Raw genomic sequence first — 14,161 nt, 5'->3', positions numbered from 1 at the left:
CGAAGTGATTTTCTAGGATTTTGATTTACAGCTCGTTCGACTCTGTGAATATTCGCAGGTGTTCTAACACGTTTTGTCCGACCAGAGGGCTCCCTATTTGTCGCAGAACCAGTTTCACGGAATTTATTCACCCACAATTTTACTAAGGGAGCTGATGGTGCATCAGCTATGCGGTGAATGTTATTGTGTTCACAAAACCGACGACGAGCTATGGTGAATGAATCATCGCCTTTAAAGTATGCCTCCAGCATATAAGCGCGTTCTTCACCCGACCACTGCGCCATGGCCATAGATAAAGAATATATATATATACCGGAATAGATAGGAAACTGTGTAGGTGATTTCTGGACAATGGTCCACAGCGCCGCCTAGTGGCCTTAGTCCAGCAACACCTTTTTAAAAAAGAAGGTTTCTTCAAATATAAAGATTAATTAAGGCAATGAGAGCCAGAGGGCCTAACTGATTTTAACGTTACTTTACATAATCAAAGAAAATGATCAGAAGCTAACAATGTCCGATTGTTTTAGTAGTTTTATGTTGACCAAGAATCATTATTGGTCAACATACAATTACTAAAACAATCGAACATTGATAGCTTCTGATCATTTTCTTTGATTATGTAAAGTAATGTTAAAATCAGTTAGGCCACTCGTCAATTTTACTACACAAATAAAACAAACGTTGGTTTTTTTCTACTTTATTTTTTTATAAACATTGATTACATGTACATATTTAAATGTAGTTGGTTAAACAAGTGGCTATTCTGTAGTGTCTATAAATTATTATAATATAAAAAATATCTATGTAATATGTACCTTATCCTTTTGCAATAATTATTACAACCATGATACTATAAATAACGTGTTGTTATTTATGTTCTTTATAGTATCATGGATTACAACCATTAACGCAACAGTTAACAACCATAATTATTTATGTAAAACCAACAATAAAACACACAATTATTATCACAAAAACTCTTAATCACAAATAATAATTATACCACACCACTCATCACTCGAAAAATTTCCAATGAAAATGGCGTAGGCGTACACACTTACACAGTGTTGCCAGTGTCAGGTTAGTGAAAGCTCGAAGCGATAAAGCACTGAACCTCCGAAAAAAAAAACGACAAGACGGATCTTAATAATTCTTTTTGCATTCGATTCGTGAATGCGCCAGGAAACTTTGTGACTCCGAGCCATGATATAATATTGAAAAACTGCATACAAAAAATACATTATTAAAGTGCATCTCAAACAGACAATAAAAAAATTCAAAACTCTTCAATTATCGGCGCCAATGAGTTCAATTTTGTTACTCGGGAGGTTTTTGGGGTCGATGAAAACGAATATGACGTCGAAAGTGATCTCCGGAGTACCTGGTGCCCAGGATACCTACTATTTACTTCGTCTTGTGGAGATTTCAGAAAAATTTATTAAAAAATTAGTCAAAAATAATTACTCGAGGGTTTTTGAGGTCGCTAACGATGAATATGACATCGGATTTTTTTTAATGAACATGACATCGAATATGACATTTTTTGGGTAGATTTTTTGAGTTTCTATATCATTAAATTAAATATCCGTGGATTTTTGTTTCATTTCGGTATATCGGTAAACTGGAGCCAACTTCGGAAGACTTACCGAAATTTCTGTAGCCCTGGCAACACTGCCGAACGTGTACTTGTTGCTTGTTGGTATTGCGCAGACAAGAACCTTTGCTGCGCCATCTCTTGTCGTTAGTCGGTACAAATTTCAGATTTCAGGGGCCTGTCAGTCCCATAAGAGTTACCAGCCTATGGCCATGGCTACTGACAATGAATTCTCTACAAATCCGCACGATTCTACATGGCGACAGTAGTGGCACAGTATATAGAGGTTCCACAGTAAAACCACTCATCTGTCGGCGCTTTGATCTCAAGACGTAACACCGGCAAAGTACGAAATTGGTAATTCACCAGTGGTGATGCAGTAGGAGGCCGCACGCTCCTTTGGTTAACCTTACAGAGCCGTACTAAAACTTTCTGGGCCTACTAGTATTCTTTATTAAAATAAAAAATGCGGCTTTCCATATTTAACTGTCCAGATGTTCTTACTAAATGTTAATATTACAAAAACAAAGGGTTTAATAAATGAAAAACAATATTACAATTCAATGTTTATATTTCAAGGGTATTGCGCAAGTTTTAAATCTCAATGGTTTTTAATATATTGTACATATTATTATTGTACATATATTGAATATTAATAAAATTAGCTAAATTTTTATTGGCAGAACAAAATTTATCCGTTTAGTGATTTATAATTTTCCAATGTAACGTTTTTACGATAATCGGGTTTTCCAGAATCTTGTAGTTTTTACAATTTTTTTTAATCGAAAATTCTTGTTTGGCAATTGCTTTATAGTCTTTCTTAGCTTGTTTTTTTTAGTGCTATAGGTCGATACACTTTCCAAAGTTTGAGTTTGTTGATTTTTTTGTAGAACAACGTCGCTGTCCTCTCCACCTAGCGGTACGGTAGCTAATTCTTCCCGTTGTTCCTAATTTACTGGATCAAAACTATTTTCATCATCTACAACAGAAGTTTATAGGTTGTCTTATATGAAGAAAGTGTCATATTACACATAAAATATCTACAATCTACAACATTTAATTTTTATTACCAAGCTGAATTATTTTTTTAAAGTACAAGGAAGCCTTTTGTTATTTTGAAATCAAAAATATTCAACAAATCTTAATCCAACAACTTTGTATTCCAACAATAGAAATAGCAAAGAGAATAGCAGGAAATGGATTATAATTTCTTAGAAAGTTGCATACCGTCTTTTATTTCGACAATATATGGTATCTCCATTTCCACAGTTTACTGTGGTATTTCCACGTCAAAATTCCGCTTAAATATTTTTGTATAGAGCAGATAGATTTCAAGAGGCTGCTTGGTATTTACAGATAAAAAAGTTATTTAAAGATAAATATAAAGATAAAAAAAGTTGTTTACATAGTAAACAAGCTATAATTTATTGCAATACTACAATGCAACAAATCTGTACGTCAACAATATAAATAGCAGAAGATTCTTAGGTTTACATGGAAATTTCAGCTTTCAAACATATAAACTCACCTTGATCAACATTCAAATGTTGGTTTGGACTGTCTTCTATTGAAGGAAATAAACGTAGTACTGCGTTTTTACACAAGCTGTTCCGAGCTTTGTTTGAAAACATACTATTTTCAAAATGCACACTGCATGATCTGTTCAAATTTATGTTTGTTTTCTTGTTTAACAAATCTTCTCTCTGGCACAACATTGCCCAATTTCGTGCTCTGAAAATAAATTAAATTTACTTACTATTTAGACAACACTAAATTTTCCGGCTATTATTAACTTTCATAAATATATAACATAATATGCAGGTGAATGTAGAAAAAACACAATATGTATGCCCAGGTGATGATTTAACTGATATGATATTTGACAATAATCAGAAAATAACTAGCTGTGATAAATATAAGTATTTGGGAATTAATTTCAACAAAGAAGATACAGACGATGCAGAAATTAAGAGCAGAATAAATAAAGAAAGAACGATAATTAGAGATATAATTAAATCATTGAACGGAGTTTTGTGGAGTACCGAGATAGGGAAACAAAGAAAAATGAAAATATACAACACCCTGATTAAGAGCACATTGGTATACGGATCCGAAACATGGAAAATAAAGGAACACCAAAAAAGTAAAATAGAAGCTACCGAGATGGACGCCCTAAGAACATCAAGTAGACCATCGAGATTGGACCGGGTTAGAAATGAGTAAGTAAAGCCAAGAATTAATTTACAGGAAACGGTCATAGATGCATTGAGAAGAAACAATTAACGTGGTACGGACATGTTCAGAGAATGGGGGAGGAGAGACTGCTAAAGAAAATTATGAAATGGATACCTACAAACAACAGGAAAAGAAGAAGGCCAAGAACGACGTGGATACAAGGAGTAAGACGATCAATGAGTGTACGAGGATTAGAAGATGAAAATTGCAGTGATAGAAGATTGGCAACAAGGCATCGGACAACGTTGGAGGACGTTTTGAACCCGAATTTATGTATATAAACATATATCTCAAAAAATCTTTGGAAAATATTTCCTCGTTGTAAACATAATTATTGTATCTGAAGTATTTAAAAAACTGCACGTAACATTTTACTATTTCCAATAATAATTGATGCTATTCTGTTAAGGTGGTTAAATAAGCTAATTCAAAATTATATACGTACCTATCAGCTCCCTTGGGAAATCGGAAAAAACTGTAGTTACAATTTTTTGAATTGTTCTGGCACATTTTCGCTGAACACCGACTAATACCACTTCAAATTTTACTAATGTTCAACTTCACAATACTAACGATTATTCACAAAACTAACTCAGTTTAAGCAGAATACGGCACTGTTAACCCGTACGTTTCTACGCGAGTGGCAATCGAAGAATAGTTCTGGGGCGACTAGGAAATATGCGCAGTCGCTCTGCGCGTTGAAAGATTTTACTTCCAATTTTTCGGAGAGTGGTTCTACTGTGGAACCTCTTTATACTGTGGTAGTGGTACGACTTCATACAATTGCACAGGGTAGGCATAAGGTTCATTTGAAAACTAAATTTCATTATGGAACACCCTTTACGTGCTCGTATAGAGTATGCTAGGTCTGCTTTTCGAAGAATGAAAAAAATCCTAATAAACTCTAACTTATCGTTGGATATCGGTTTTTCGAAGGATGCTGAAGATCTCTTGGACAGAGCACGTGACCAACAACGAGGTGCTGAGAAGAATGGGGACTGAGAAAGAACTCCTAACTATTGTAAAAAACAAAAAAACGAGTTATCTAGGACAGATTTACAGAAGAGAAAGATACAACTTTTGGCGACTCATAATGGAAGGGAAAATGGAAGGAAGAAGAGGTCCAGGAAGAAGAAAACGCTTCTGGCTGAAGAATGTAAGAGACTGAACAGGCATGGACACACATTCGATACTAAGAACCGCTCAAGATAGAGAGCAGTTTGCTGTAATTATAGCCAACCTTCAGTAATGGAGAAGGCACCTTAAGAAGAAGATATATGTCTATATTCTGTTTCATTCGAGTTTATAAGTCTATGTTGTTCCATCAATTTCAAGATGTCTTCTTTCATCAATTTATTTATTTTGATTAAACTACTTCTATGGTTCTTTTCATGAGCATTTTTCAGTGCGTCACAGTTTTTCGATTTTTCTCTAACGCATTAAATTGTATGTGACAGATAAAACGCACGTCGCTGATTACATTTCGTCGGTGGCATTTATAACATTTAATCTAGTTGTCAATAGATGGCGCTAATAATATAATATTAAATATTATTATATTATTCTACATAAAAAAAATTTAATCTGTACAATTTATAAGACTATACAAATCAAAGAAAATACTATTTTATAAATGCAATAAACACAATTGATTTGTTTTTATACCAAATTGCAAATAAAATGTGACAACTGTCAGATTTAACTAAAATGTCATGTTAGAATAAATGTCATAAATGTGTATTTATCACGGACTAACCTTTTTTTCTATTATTTGTGACGCACTGAAAAATGCTCATGAAAAGAACCATATAATCATTGTTTGTGGAGATTTCGTTAACTTGGTTTTTAAATTCACTCGATTGTTCCTCTGGATCTTATACTTGTTCTCTGACATAGTTACATGTTTGATGATGAGTTCAGTGGCGTAGTTACATGTTTAAAATTTGATTAAATAAAAAGTTTACTCCTGGTATTTGTTTTTTTACAGACTTTAGGCCGAAGTGATATGTTAAACTGCCAACACAACTACAAGGACCTCACATCAAACAATTATGCAATGAAAGCATCCCTGTGGCAGCTCTATGGCAAAAACGAGATGTGCTCTCTTTGGAGCCAGCTCCTACTTTACCAAAACATGGACTCTCTTACGCCTAGTAAAGGTTACTATGGAGAAGGATTCTGCCTTGCAGTGTGTAATATTGCCAATAATCTAATGGTTGAAGGCGAGTATACGTTGGGTCATTGTGTCTTGAATTTTGCTAAATCAAGGTAAGTTTCATATTTTAGATATCTACTACACGGAAATCAACATTCTCTCTCTCTCTCTCTCTCTCTCTCTCTTGTCGTTTCCCCATTACTGAGGATCGTGATTTCTTCCAATATTCCTAACAATGTGTCTCCATTGGTCTCTATTTTCAGCTGCTCTAAGAGCTTCGCAGAATGAGTTTCCAGCTGAATTCTTTATTTGGTAGGACCATCTTGTTAGTGATCGTCCTCTTGATCTTCTCCCCGGAACGTTTCCAGAAACAATTAATTTCTCCAAACTGTCGTCACCTCTGGGAACCACGTTACCAAAGAATTGCAAAATTCGTTGCAGACATATTGTGGACAGCCTTTTTTTAATCTTGAGTTGATTTAGAATGGAAACGTTTGTCCTATGAGCTGTCCAAGGTATGTGCAGCATTCTTCTCCAGCACCACATTTCAAAGGCATCAATTTTTTGGCGCTCGCATGCGCGAAGAGTCCGAGTCTCTGCTCCGTATAGAAATATTGAGAATACAATGGCATTCACCAGTCTCATCTTGATATTTTGAGAGATAGATCTGTCTTTCCAAACTTTAGTTAGGCGACTCATCGCATTTTTTGCTATACCAATACGTCTCCGAACTTCTGCTTCACAGTTACCATCGTTAGTTATACTAGACCCGAGATAGACAAAGGTGTTTACTATCTGGTATTCCTGTAACATGTTAGTCAGTTGAATAGTGTCGAATCTGTCGACCACCATTATTTTTGTCTTAGCTTTATTGATTTTCAGACCAACTTTATTACTTTCGTACTCAACTCTTCGCAGGAAATCAAACATGTCTTGCTCATTTGCTGCTATAAGTGTAGTGTCATCAGCAAATCTTAAGTTGGAGATTTTCCTACCAGCTACTGTTACTCCACCGGCCCATCCTTCTAAAACCATCCTCATGACATGTTCACCATAAATGTTAAATAAGTCAGGTGACAACACGCATCCTTGTCTAACACCTCAACTTTATACGAACTTTATTCCAATAAATAAATTTCAAAGATTTTGACAAATTGATGAATACTTACATGAATTTTTCGTTGATTTCTTGCTAAATTTTTTTATTTAATCCCATTTGTTTTAACAATATGTTCCTTTCTTTGGAACGATAAGTCAAATGTATGTTTATGTATGACCTAATGGTCAAGTAGGGAGAACTTCCAATGAAGTTTCCTTTTAACTAAACATTCAATAACGACAGAACATACAGAGTGAGTCTGTAATTTGGAGTAAATTCAATAGTTCAAATACTGTTTTTTTTTTTGAAAAATGCTCAAATCTGTCGATTAGTATTTCAAATCTAAATTTTTACATACAATAATAATGTATACAGGGTGTCCCAATTTAGAGATATGACATCATCGTTGATTTTCTTAAATGGCAACACTGTCATTTTAATAGCTATTTTTATAGGGTGTGTAAAGTTATACATAACTGCAAAATATCAAATTTTTATTCCCTACCGTTTACAAGATACGAGAGAAAATTTTACTCCCCACTACGCCAACTCGCTTTTCTACTCCTTCATAATTTCTCTCGATTTTAAAAAGCTGTATTCTTGAATCGAGGGAGTAAAAAGGGATGAGAGAAACTGCGAACAATGTTGCCGGATTGTTGTTGAAAATTTGAACCAATCACAATAGTTAAATATTGGCAAATGACAATGACATGATACCGTCAACTGTCAACCTGATCATTTGTTTTTGTTTACGTGATTCGACAAGCAAAAAAGAAATAAATATATTATGTAGTTTTTCTGAAGAGTGTAGAGTAATATCTGAGTATTTCCTAAATACATCTCTTGGCTAGTTGTTTTGATTGTGGCTTTCAATTTATTTGCATATACATGCTGTGACAGTAGTATTGTTTACCAGCTTTGCACCTTATTTTATTTCTTTGTTGAGGTTTCTCAAACTCAACATTAAACTGTGCTTAAACCATACTGTGCACCAACCGTGTACACACGTCAACGTTGTGTATATACAGAAAGATATAATAAAGGCTGGTTTAAGCACAGTTTAATGTTGAGTTTGAGAAACCTCAACAAAGAAATAAAATACTGTCACAGCATGTATATGCAAATAAATTGAAAGTCACAATCAAAACAACTAGCCAAGAGATGTATTTAGGAAATATTCAGATATTACTCTACACTCTTCAGAAAAACTACATAATATATTTATTTCTTTTTTGCTTGTTGAAGTCGAAAAATCATGTAAACAAAAACAAATGATCAGGTTGACAGTTGACGGTAACATGTCATTGTCATTTGTCAAAATTTAACTGTTGTGATTGGTTCAAATTTTCAACAACAATCCGGCAACACTGTTCGCAGTTTCTCTCATCCCTTTTTACTCCCTCTATTCAAGAATACGGCTTTTTAAAATGGAGAGAAATTATGAAGGAGTAGAAAAGCGAGTTGGCGTAGTGGGGAGTAAAATTTTCTCTCGATTCAAGAATAAGCGCACAGGGATGGAATTTATAAAATTGCAATCTCGTTGGAACAAGTGTACAGTAAAACCTCGATAGAACGGACCTCTATTTAACGGACTTCGCATATAACGGACAAAAAATCAGATCATATGTAAAAAAATTTGAATGCAAAAAAATATGAAAAATCGAATTCTAGAAGGAAAAACAACAAGAATAGGATGTCTCGGCACTGCTTTGTGCTAACGCCGATGGATCGCATGGATTGACTACTGTAATTGTTGGTAAATCTAGTGTTGTCAAAGATATAATCATCAAAAGGCATCATCTGCTCGTTTCATATTATATCTCTAATAGGGCATGGTTCACCAGAGATATTTTCAAAAATTGGTTTTTAAAGGATTTGTACCCGCAGTAAGAAAATTTCCAGAGAAGAAACTGGTAATACCGCCTAAAGATGTAAAATGTTTATTGATTTTAGAGAAAGCTCCTGCTGATCCCCCTGAAAGGATTTTAAATTCAGAAGATGGCAACTTTAATTGTATGTTTTGCCAAAAAATACATCGCTTATTCAACCCATGAATCAGTGAAAAATTTTGTCAACCAGTTGCAGAAAGTTTTTAGATGAAGTAGAAAAGTAAAAAGGTAGCGAACAAAACTGTATTCCTTTTTTAACTTACAGATTTGTACCCTGCATGTAAATACAGTACCTACATAATTAAAAAAAAAAGAATGTGTGTGTACTTTGTACGCACGTAAGAAGTTATACTTCTATTACATATTATGTGATTTTAACGAAATTGATATAATGTACTTTAAACAGTTTATTTATATTTTATTTAAATATTAAACTAATTTTAATACTTACTACTTTCCAAAAATTTTATTAAGACAATACCAAAAATTTTAAAAAATAAAAGAATAAAACGCACACAAACACATTGAAAAATGCCACAAAGAAAAAATGATTTCTGAACGATAATAATTGTTGGCAAAAATTTTAAATACGCATTTTCTGAAAAAAAAATTATATAATAAATATACTTACAATCATAAAATGCATAAAAAAATAAAAACTTGCCTCGGGATTCGAACCCGCGAATTTGGGGACGCTTTGATTCGTAATGGAAGTCTAGACTCACTCATCCAATTGCTCATTATTTGTCATGCGGAAAAATAGGTCAACTGAACGTTTTACTGTTTGACAGTTATTCTGAATTTAAATCAAATTATGTAGTTTGATTTTTGTGGAAGAAAATATTAAAATATAACAAAACAGTAAGAAAACAATATATTAGATGAAGATTGGTAGAACTTTTGTTGGTAATCAAATTAAGCATGTAAATCAAAGCATTACGTACCTACTAGATAAATAAATCTACGCCAAAAAATCATAATTTAAAAATAAAAATCGGACCTAATTTCGGATTTCTCTCTAAAATCCCCATTCTTGAGAAAATAAATTTATTCCAACCTAATCCAAATGTATAATTACAATATGATTATAATAAAAACTACTTACCAAATTAGAATGAGTCCTTGTCCAAATAGTCCAAAAGTCCAAAAATATATATGAAAACTATTTAAAAAGGCAGTATAAGTATGAACTAACTTTTGTTTGTTGTTTCTTTTCACACAAATTTCAAAACGCAACAACCATAAATAATCAAACCACAGCTTTGCCACAGCCGACATATTGAATAATTTTTGACATGTCATTTGAACATCCAATCAGAACAAAGTTATAATGCGCATGCGCCGGGATCGTAGGTTTTAACATATAAAAATTCACCCTCATATCGATCGTAAAGAAGTATAACTTCAAAAAAACATTTTTTGAATGATTTTAAACCTATTTTTATACAACGGACTTTCGGCTTTAACGGACATCCCGTCCCCCCAAATAGTCCGTTATATCGAGGTTTTACTGTATTCATGTTCAGGGAGACCATACTGAATAATAAAGTGTATTTCAAACCATAAAATTGTGTTTTTCTTATCGAACTGCACATCTTATTGAACAGTTAGTATTTTTCGTTTTCGTTACTCTTTTAAACAAATATCCTAATTGCACTATTTTTGTTTCAGATTTCCCAATGAACCGCACTCCGTCATTTGGAAACTCTGCGAGAACATGTTCCTCTACCAAATGTCTCTGTATCATGAGCAATTTGAAGAAGCCGAAGCTGCTGCTCAAAAGATCATGGTGTTTGATAAGTGGGAGGGGTATCTGAGACTGGGAGAGGTACATTTCTATCAAAGGAACTACGTACAAGCTGATACTTACGTTGAAACTTTACTTAACCAGTACGAGAATGATAATACGTACAAATTTAGTGACAGGTAAGAGATTATGTACCGTTTTGATGTTAAATATTGGTTGTACGTCTTCGATCAGGTGTTCAAATGGACATCCTAAGTCTTGACCTCACAAAATTGGGAGGAGCTTATATTTTATATTTGACTCCAAACTATTGGGATTTTCCCATTGATTTTTATTTTTCCAAACAATTTTGTTTATGAGGTTAAACACTCATAAGGAATTTTTCATTTATTGTTTACGTGGTTTGTGTGACAAAATAAGATTTTTCATTTAGGTATTTAGTTAAAGAAACGTGTCAGTTAAGAGATTTTTATTCGTTTTTGCCCAGGTGAGTTAATTTAATGCAATGATAAGAACGTAAACAGTTTTGAGGTTATGTTTATTTTCAACCACTAAGGAATAAAAACCACCTGAGCAAAAACGAATAAAAATCTCTTAATTAACACGTTTCTTTAACGAAATACCTAAATGAAGTCCTATTTTACCACACAAAGCACATAAATGAAAAATTCCTTATGTATGACCATTTAACGTTACAAACAAAACTGTTTGGAGTCAATATAAGCTCCTCCCAATTTTGTGACATTTGTGACGTCAGACTTGGCTGTCCATTTATACTGGCATTACAATACAGGGTGATTCGTTAAGAATGCCCAATCTCTGAAATGTAGATAATGTAACAAATTATAGAATGATCAAAATATGATGATTCTGTAACAAATATTGCTAGTTTCTGAGATACCGACTGTTTAAAAGTTTAAATATGAATTTGAATTTTCAGTAGTAATTGCACAAGAGCTCTAAAATTCTATATTAATAATATATTAATTTTAGAGATCGAGTGCAATTTGTTGCGATTATTTCATGAATAAAACTGTTCAAAACCAAAATTTTATTGTAATTTATTTATGTAAGTACAAATTAGTACAATTAAACAAACAGTTATAAATATTAATTTGACGGTTGAAAGTCATCACTTTTATAATTTTTAAAACATTAATTGTCATTAATGTCAGTGAATGTATTTTTTTCGTAGCAACGAAGGGCATCTGACGTAATATACTTGATGACGGGAAATTATCAAAAATTATCGGGTATAATATCACAAGAGAGTGAGAATAAATTAAAAATAATGCGACAGTTTTTCGAAAATTTGTTGTCTGGCAATAGACACGAGAGCCCGCAGGGCTCGAGTGGCTATTGCCTAATGACAACAAATTTGAGTAAAAATGAAGCATTATTTTCTTATTTATTCTTACTGTCGTATGATATTCGTAAGATTATTTGTTAATATACACATACAAAAGTTAAGTCTTTAGTAACATTAATGTTATTGTATTAAGTATATTACAAAAGACAGCAGAACTTGACAAGAGAACTAAGAACTATGTGTTTCTAGCATCTCGCGAGGATTTAAATTCCACATCCTTAATAGGCTATTGATTATATTCAAAATAAGATAGATAAAAGGAACTACAACGTTAACGGGGTTTTATTATTTCATATGGTCAATGGATATCTATATATGAAAAAACCGCGGAGTGCTACCATTTAAAGGGGTGCGTTTTTGAGAAATGGATGAATTAGTCCCTGGGCACAGGTTACATTAGGGTGAGTTCTATGCACTTTTGGTACAAACATATCTACATAAAAATTGTTCCTGGTTAAATTTCCTATCTAAATATCACTTTTTAAAGTCAATGATACTTTTTTTTACAAAAATATATTCAAAAGAAAAAGCACAAAGAAACCCAAAAGAAAGAAATTTTGTTTTTTGTCCCATAACTTTTGTCCACGAGGATATAGGTATAGACATTGCTTTACAGAAAAAAAATCTACATATTTCTTCTTTAAAATTTTGTTTAGTAGAGGTAATTAGGATTTATAGTTTTCGAAATATGATTTTTCAAAGTTCGCCACTCACAGCAATTTTGGGCAATTCTCCTTGTTATTTCGCAAATATTGTTCTGTAACTTTTTTCTACGTAACTTTAGGTATATGCAATGGTACATGTTATAGGAATAGAAATCAATTACCTTTAAAATGGTGTACTGTATAACGTTGTACGATTTTTTTTAAAAGGATTATGGTTTTTCAAGGTTTTATACTTTTAACGATTTTTTATAATATAATATAAAAATAAAATAATAGTATAATATATTATATATTAAATAATATTATATTATATATAATATAATATTATACTATATTATATATTATATAATACCTAATATAAAAAAAATATTATTTTTTACATTTTTTACGATTATTTTTGAAATTTCTCATTATAACTTTTTTTCTTGTACATGAATATACTATATATTGCTCAATAAAGAGGGCTTACTTTCTGTTCTTTAAAATGGTGTATCATCTATATTTAAATACATAATATGTAATGGAAACCGAGTGATTCTTTGATTACCTGTATTATTTAAAATTATTTCTTTTACAAAAATTACACAAACATTAGTCTTAGAAAACATCACTTTAGTTAAAATTATTTAAACGTTGACATTTAAAAAATTTTCAAAATCAAAGTCCATCTCTTCGTTAGCATTAGCTTCAATATTATCTTCCTCTGACATCTCAGTTATCTTAAGTTGTGCTCACTACGGAGAGCAATAGATTGTATCCTCGCTCCGACCCTTGCTCCCTGGTATTTGTATTCGTTATATTCGTGAATTCTCGCATTTAAAATAATGTATTTATTTTACATAGCGATCGATAATATAGTTTCGATAGCTATGTAAAATAAATACATTATTTTAAATGCGAGAATTCACGAATATAACGAATATAAATACCAGGGAGCAAGGGTCGGAGCGAGGATACAATCCATTTCTCTCCGTAGTGAGCAAACCCTTAGAGTTCCCACAATTAGTACCCATGCACATGCACCCTTTGCAGAATATTGGACAACTAATTCCTATCTTCCTACAACCGCAGTTTTTATGTAGAAAAAAAGTTATAATGGGGAATTTAAAAAATAATCGTAAAAAATATAAAAACTCGTTAAAAGTATAAAGTCTTGAAAAAGATAACCTCTTTAAAAGAAGTCGTACAACATTATACAGTAGAACGTTTTAAAGGTAATTGATTTCTATTCCTCTTACATGTACCATTGCATATGCCTAAACTTACATAGAAAAAAGTTACAGAACAATATTTGCGAAATAACAAGGAAATTGCCCAAAATTGCTGTGAGCGGCGAACTTTGAAAAATCATATTTCGAAAACTGTAAATCCTAATGACCTATACCAAACATCATTTTAAAGACAAAAT

General features: G+C 32.5%; 1 protein-coding gene across 1 annotated transcript in view; it reads left to right on the top strand.

Moving 5' to 3' along the window:
- LOC126892115 (anaphase-promoting complex subunit 5) overlaps nucleotides 1–14,161 on the top strand; it is a 68,049-nt gene that overhangs the window by 39,379 nt on the left and 14,509 nt on the right. The window contains exons 7-8 of the mRNA XM_050661589.1: nucleotides 5,817–6,097; nucleotides 10,644–10,898. Of these exons, the coding sequence (XP_050517546.1) occupies nucleotides 5,817–6,097; nucleotides 10,644–10,898 (536 nt within the window). The remainder of the gene's footprint in view (nucleotides 1–5,816; nucleotides 6,098–10,643; nucleotides 10,899–14,161) is intronic.

The sequence above is a fragment of the Diabrotica virgifera genome, chromosome 9 (genome assembly GCF_917563875.1).
Source record: "Diabrotica virgifera virgifera chromosome 9, PGI_DIABVI_V3a".
Classification (NCBI taxonomy): Eukaryota; Metazoa; Arthropoda; class Insecta; order Coleoptera; family Chrysomelidae; genus Diabrotica; species Diabrotica virgifera.
Note: the sequence above shows the minus strand (reverse complement) of the source record. Positions and strands in the feature narration are given on the sequence as shown.